Source organism: Trachymyrmex cornetzi, unplaced genomic scaffold, assembly GCF_001594075.2.
Source record: "Trachymyrmex cornetzi isolate Tcor2-1 unplaced genomic scaffold, Tcor1.1 scaffold97, whole genome shotgun sequence".
Lineage (NCBI taxonomy): Eukaryota > Metazoa > Arthropoda > Insecta > Hymenoptera > Formicidae > Trachymyrmex > Trachymyrmex cornetzi.
The window spans coordinates 1,071,294-1,077,293 of NW_017300322.1; the positions used below are offsets into that span (position 1 = coordinate 1,071,294).

The window sequence follows — 6,000 nt, forward strand, 5'->3', positions numbered from 1 at the left end:
CTGTCAAACGAGACGGCATTCTCGAAATTCGCGCACTTTTTATCGCGATATGGAACACTCACTCACTTCACATCACAAGCATTCGTCGATATCCTTATCCGCCAGCAAGATGTCGTCGACCGTCGAGTTAAATCCAAGACCTTTGCGGGTTTCTCCATTCATCAAGGTAAAAAAAACAGCTTTTCTTGAAACGTTTTGTCATCACATATAATCCTGCGTGTTCTTATTATTTCATCATAGCAAAACACGGTCCTTTTCGACTGTCTGAGTTCTCTCCATCTCTCATGATTGGATTCATTTTATTACATAATTTATTTACTATTTGTTAAGGTATTTAAAATTAATAAATTTATATAAAAAAATAATTGGTGACAACATTGTCACGGTAGCTCGTGGCTCTGATTTTTATTAAAGGGTTTCTTTCAACGTCACCTCTCAATTTCCTAACCTTGAAGAAATTAAAAGTATTTTACTCTACATAAATTAAATGTTCGAAATTAGTTTAATAATTAATTTTTGGCTGTCTGTTATTTAGCAAATCAAATTTTGCTCTTAACTCTTAGAAATAACACTTATAAAATTAGTTAATGTATTAATTTCTCTTTTTATAAGCATTAGGGTATATATAAACAATCTCTGTTTTTAATTAAATGTATCTGTATGTACTTTTTAGTTCTGCCGCTGGAGTCTGCTCCTTACTGGAATTGCTTATGGTGCATACCATCAAAGAAGATTGAAGAAAAAAGAGGATGCTCGTAGAGCAGAGGAGTTGAGACTTAAACCTATGCGCGACGCCAAGTTAGCCGAGGAGAAGAGAATTTCTTTAATAGGTACAGCACTTGACTGCATACATAAATATAAAAATATCCTATGATCTCTAATAAAAGTACAAATCTGAGCATAAGTCAAATATATAAGGGAAAAGTAACAAAAGCATAAATAAACCTTTTAAGAAGCATAAATTAGAACAGCAAAAAGAAATAAAAATTTTTTTAATTTTTTTAAACTCTCACTGTTATATTTTATTTATGCTCCAATCTTAATCTTTGCCAGAAATCTTTTATTTCATAATATTAAATCTTATTGACTAGAAAATGTTTCATAGAACTGTTAAATGTCTTTGTTTTTTTTTTGTTAATTTGATTTCTTATGAATCTTCATCATTTTTTAAATCATGGTCAAAAATAAAACTTTGCTAAAGAACTTTCTACTAGTCATAAAGTGAGATTGAAGGAGCATCAACAATTTTAGAGATTGTGTATAAAAATATGTAAATTATAAATATGTTCTAGTTTGAAAATCATAAATTTGAACTTTTCTTTCTTTTCAGCGGAACAAAAAATGCTTGACGAGTTTTTCGCTCCACCCAAGGCAACATAAACATAATTTGTTTGGCGTTAGTATATATATATATATATATGTATAATGTATGTCACACGAGCGAAATACTGAATGATTTGTATGTACTATAAAACTAGTCGACTTGCTGCTTTAACATCATTGTCACAGTCACAGATAATACGAATACTTTTATTGTATAAAAATAATAAATAAAGATCTGTGTAAAAAAACATAAATTATATACATCTGTAAAACATGTATGAAGAGTATGAGATTCTATGGTAAATATATTCCAGTAAAACATGCTGTTACATGTTACAATTAAAATTACTTAAATTACTTTAGAATATATATATATATTATCCTCTTTCAAGTAAAAAAAAATCGCCCGAACAGGGACTCGAACCCTGGACCCTCAGATTAAAAGTCTGATGCTCTACCGACTGAGCTATCCGGGCCTTCAGCCTACTTTTTTTAAATGTATTAGTTACTATGGATATAAGTATTTATTTTGATATTAAAAACCTAACAATTTTTTTACTTAAAAATATGATTATTCAGAAATTAATAATAAATTATAAAACTTTTCAAGACAATTCATGATTACGATAATTTTTAATATTCAATATTGAATATTTTTTTATTAATATTGCAAGATATACTAAAATATTAAAATTTATTTGATGACAAACATTAAAATTTATTTGAGAATTGAGAATAAAAAAAACATTTATACTTCAACGAGGAGAAAAAATCTACAAGAGAGACAATTCGTGATACTTTAAGTGATCTTTCTTTTTTGTTTTTGCAACATTTAATACAGTATATGTATATATAGTCTACACATCGCACAATAACAGATATGCAATATACACACAGACATAAGAAATATCCATTTCTTTAAATAAGTAAATGACTTATGTATACAATAACATACAAAAATATATAATGTTGGAATGTACGTTTAAAAATATCAAAAAGATTAGTTTTTATTGATACAAAAATAAAACTTTCTAAGGACTTGCCATCCTTAAACATATCTCCTTTGTATAACAATAAACAAGATATATCTAATGTAATAACGAGGTATATTATATTGTCATAAATGCTTCAAGACTTTTGTTCCCATAAATTTTATTCATTTGATATCTTTAAGCCGTGATCAGATCCGTTTTATTATCCTTAGTAATGAGTTGCAGGAGAGAACCGTTAGCAGGCCGATCTTGATTTTGCGACCATTTCCAGAATAAACTATAAACAAAGATATGTATTTTTTTTTATAATAGTAATCACAAAATATTAATTTGAGAAAATTGTAAATGTTTCATCTTACTTGGACACAAACTCGAGTGGAGTCCACGTGCTTGTATCAGCTTTGGGCATCCATTTCCTGTTCATTGGCGTATCTAAAGTAACAGGTAGTATGCAAGCTACCAAACTGTTGAAAGGAAGACCGCTATCTTTAGCCGCCAAAGATCTCGTTAACTGATGAACAGCTGCTTTTGCCATACCATAGCCAATCATACCTAATAATCGAGCGAAATTGACCTTTTAGTGAAATACAAAGAGATGTACAATACATATTTTATATTATCGTTCATCAAAGAAACCTGGTGTTTCTTCTAACGCCGGTTTAGCACCAGTCAAAGAAAGAAATCCTCCTTCCTTCAAGTATTCAGCCGCAATACTGGCAGCTATGATGGAACTCCAAACGCTTTGTTTCCACATCAAGTCGCTGTTTTTCACGAAATCTTTATGTGCTGCATTACCACCGGCCCATCCCCCAGCCACACAAATAATGCCATCGACTTTTTCGTTTTTCAATATATCTTTAACTTGAGTCAAGATCTCCGTTTGCTGTTAAACAAGAAATTAATTAATGCCTGTCGCTTATGATAAAAATATTCATGATAAAAATGTAAGCAACAAAAAATTACCTGCTGTTGCCAATTATTGTCAGGTTTTACAATCATATTTGCATCTGCTTGATCGTTTGGCTGCATGTCAATGGAGCCAACCCACTAAAAATTATAATGCATATATACACTAAAAATTATAATAAACATATACATTGTATCAGAATTTATAATTGTAAACAAAAATAATACGTTTCTATTTGATATCAATAAATCAACAATATTATATAAAAATATTTAATAATTTTATATTTAGTTTTTACACACAAACAATATAAATGTTATATTAGTATTAATAAAATAATTAGGATATAATAAATATATTTGCATAAAATTGCTTTCCAGTATAAAACATAATTTATCTAAATTATATACAGTAGAGGTAAATTGCATCTAGAAGGCTTTGTGAAAGGACTTGCCTGACTAGCAATAACCTTGGTATACTTAGTTTTTATGCAACATCCTTCAGACAACATCTACTGTATATAACATCTAAAGAAAAAAAACTAGAAAAAAAATATAAATTTTAATTAAATTACAAATTTTGCGAATATTATATTATCACATATTAAAATAATATTTTTATTTACTGTTACATAAATATAATCGCATGAAATACGTACATTTGACGCGTAAAAATTAAATAAATAATAAAATTAACAAAGTTTTACGTATATATCACGTATAATCTAGAATTACTCCGCGAAATATCGCGGACTATTAATCTACCGCAGATTAATGGAACCGGGAAAGTTGAAGAGGAAACAATTGACTGCCATTCAAATCGAATCATATGACACTTCCATTTGGCGTTCAATATGCGTTTAAATAAATTCCATGTAAATTTTTTTTACATGCAAGAAAACTTTATTGCGACAAATTCTATGACAAGAAAAACTGAAACAGACGAAAATATTGATGTATGATTTATGGAATGGATCGGGCAAAAGTCACCGATAAATCGAATGATAAAACTCGATCGGACTTGAACGTTATCGTTCAAATTTATTTTTACGTTTTAATTATTTTGTGTGTATTTATATTCTTCTGTATACACGTACATATATTGAAGTATATATATATATAAAATTCTGTGACCGATAAAATCTACTGATAAGACGGTCGCGCGATTAATCGAATCCGGATTACGTCGGAGATGAAGATGACGTTATTCACGAGTCCCGCTACTCACCCAATTTTGCGATTTAAATTGTGATACGCAGGCTGAGCCGAGGGCACCCTTGCCCCCGTACACAATTACACGTCCAAGTACCGTGGCCATTGTTCGATAAGTGATTCGATTTCGTGATACCGATCCGGAGTTCCGCGATTATTGACGGAAAAATACGAGTGCGCACGAAGCTGCGAAATCACTTTCGGAAATTCGTCGTTTCGTGAAGGGAGGGATCGCCGGGTCTTATCATAAACTATATATTTGTAGATTGTCGTCCGAGTATTTCGTCTCGTCGAAATATCTATCGGTAATGCAGACGTTTTTTAAAACGAAAAAAGTGGATAAAGTCGCACAACGATCATTAATACGCTAATTTTTTGGATTTAAGTGAAAACTATGTAATTTTTTTAGAAAGATGCTGGATTGATGGCCGAACTCTGATGGAATTGTTTACCGTTTTTATTTTAACTAATAAATAAATTATATTTAAACTAAGAATACCGTATTTTTCTATTTATTTCTTTTGTAAGCTTTAAAATCGTAAACTCTACTTATATTCTCAATGTTATTCAAATTTGGATAAGTATTAGTTTAATTATATCTATTATACTGATTAGAATCATTTAACTATATATTAATTATGTGAAGAGAGAGAGAGAGAGAGAGAGAGAGAGAGAGAGAGAGAGAGAAATAACATATAGGTGTCATCGATATATATTATATAATATAATTGCAGAATGGAAATAGTTAAAAATTTAATATTTTTATAATTAAATAAAGCATCTATATACATATATTATAATAAAAATTGCAAATTATAAATAAAAATCATATTATACATTAAATTAGATACATAGAATTTTTTTATCTTTTAGATAATTAAGGCCCATTTCTTTCAGTATAGATTAATCTCAATCTCGGTTCAACTAACACATCTTCATCTTTTTCTAGTTCAAAAAATTAAATAAAGATGAAAGATAAATTAAACTGAAATTAAAGTTAATTTGTATTGATAAAAACATAAAGGCATAAGTTAATCGGTAATTTATTCGACATTCGTTTAAAGAGATCGATGCGTGGCTTAAAAGGAACCGCCCTTGAAGAGAATCGCGCGAAATTCATATCTCCCTCGAACATGGCGTCGGATTCGTCGCGATTCGCAGCAACGTCACGGCGATCGCGCGGTGAACCAATAGGCGGCGCCGGTGGCGCTCGACTTCCACCAGAATCCCCGGTAGGTCAGTCTAGCGTGACGTCACGTTCGTCAGCCTAGTTGGGTTAGGTTTTACGCTGGAAATTCTAACGACAAATTTTTTGTTTGACGATTGATGTTTTCCCCGTGTCGTGTCGATCCGTAACCGAGCGACACCGAGGTGCTCACGTAACGACGGTCGACGGTCGTATCTCGCAGAGCATACGATCACGAGGGGTTCGCGTGGTTCGGCGTATATGAGAATTTTAAACGGAAAATGAGTCGACATGAAGGTACGTACGTGCTCCGAGCAGCAAGTCAGCCCGCGAGACGGGCGACCGCGCGGATATTACGCGGGTCCGCCGCCGCGGCGAGCG

General features: G+C 31.6%; 3 protein-coding genes and 1 non-coding gene across 6 annotated transcripts in view; 2 read left to right on the forward strand and 2 right to left on the reverse strand.

Moving 5' to 3' along the window:
• Positions 1-68: 68 nt before the first annotated feature.
• Positions 69-1,515, forward strand: ATPsynE (ATP synthase, subunit E). The gene is made up of 3 exons (XM_018521168.1): positions 69-166; positions 674-830; positions 1,331-1,515. Exons 1-3 carry the CDS (start codon positions 110-112, stop codon positions 1,378-1,380), a joined length of 264 nt encoding a protein of 87 aa, XP_018376670.1. The 5' UTR covers positions 69-109; the 3' UTR covers positions 1,381-1,515.
• Positions 1,516-1,726: 211 nt separating this feature from the next.
• TRNAK-UUU (transfer RNA lysine (anticodon UUU)) lies at positions 1,727-1,799 on the reverse strand. The gene has a single exon. It is a non-coding gene; the product is annotated as a tRNA-Lys (tRNA).
• A 477-nt stretch (positions 1,800-2,276) lies between these two features.
• On the reverse strand, positions 2,277-4,594 carry Dhpr (dihydropteridine reductase). Of its 2 annotated transcripts, none has more exons than XM_018521162.1 (5): positions 3,987-4,095; positions 3,279-3,362; positions 2,952-3,198; positions 2,675-2,867; positions 2,277-2,592 (listed from the first exon to the last, which is right to left on the reverse strand). In XM_018521162.1, the coding sequence occupies exons 2-5, from the start codon at positions 3,342-3,344 to the stop codon at positions 2,493-2,495; spliced, it is 606 nt and encodes a 201-aa protein (XP_018376664.1). In that variant the 5' UTR covers positions 3,345-3,362; positions 3,987-4,095; the 3' UTR covers positions 2,277-2,492. The 2 variants fall into 2 exon arrangements, with proteins under 2 accessions (XP_018376664.1, XP_018376663.1); XM_018521161.1 differs by lacking the exon at positions 3,987-4,095 and adding an exon at positions 4,450-4,594 and having other exon boundaries at positions 2,278-2,592.
• A 1,096-nt stretch (positions 4,595-5,690) lies between these two features.
• Positions 5,691-6,000, forward strand: part of LOC108769962 (E3 ubiquitin-protein ligase KCMF1) — an 8,652-nt gene continuing 8,342 nt past the window's right edge. For both annotated transcript variants that reach the window (XM_018521221.1, XM_018521222.1), the window contains exon 1: positions 5,691-5,916. In XM_018521221.1, the coding sequence (XP_018376723.1) occupies positions 5,901-5,916 (16 nt within the window). In that variant the 5' untranslated portion in view covers positions 5,691-5,900. The remainder of the gene's footprint in view (positions 5,917-6,000) is intronic.

Coding starts and splice junctions, on each gene's coding strand:
- Dhpr (XM_018521161.1), bottom strand. CDS start 4,539: ATGGCCACGGTACTTGGACGTGTAATTGTGTACGGGGGCAAGGGTGCC. Junction 3,363..4,449: donor AATTTAAATCGCAAAATTGG/GTGAGTAGCGGG, acceptor TATAATTTTTAG/TGGGTTGGCTCCATTGACAT. Junction 3,199..3,278: donor ACAATAATTGGCAACAGCAG/GTAATTTTTTGT, acceptor CTTGTTTAACAG/CAAACGGAGATCTTGACTCA.
- ATPsynE (XM_018521168.1), top strand. CDS start 110: ATGTCGTCGACCGTCGAGTTAAATCCAAGACCTTTGCGGGTTTCTCCA. Junction 167..673: donor GGGTTTCTCCATTCATCAAG/GTAAAAAAAACA, acceptor TGTACTTTTTAG/TTCTGCCGCTGGAGTCTGCT. Junction 831..1,330: donor GAAGAGAATTTCTTTAATAG/GTACAGCACTTG, acceptor CTTTCTTTTCAG/CGGAACAAAAAATGCTTGAC.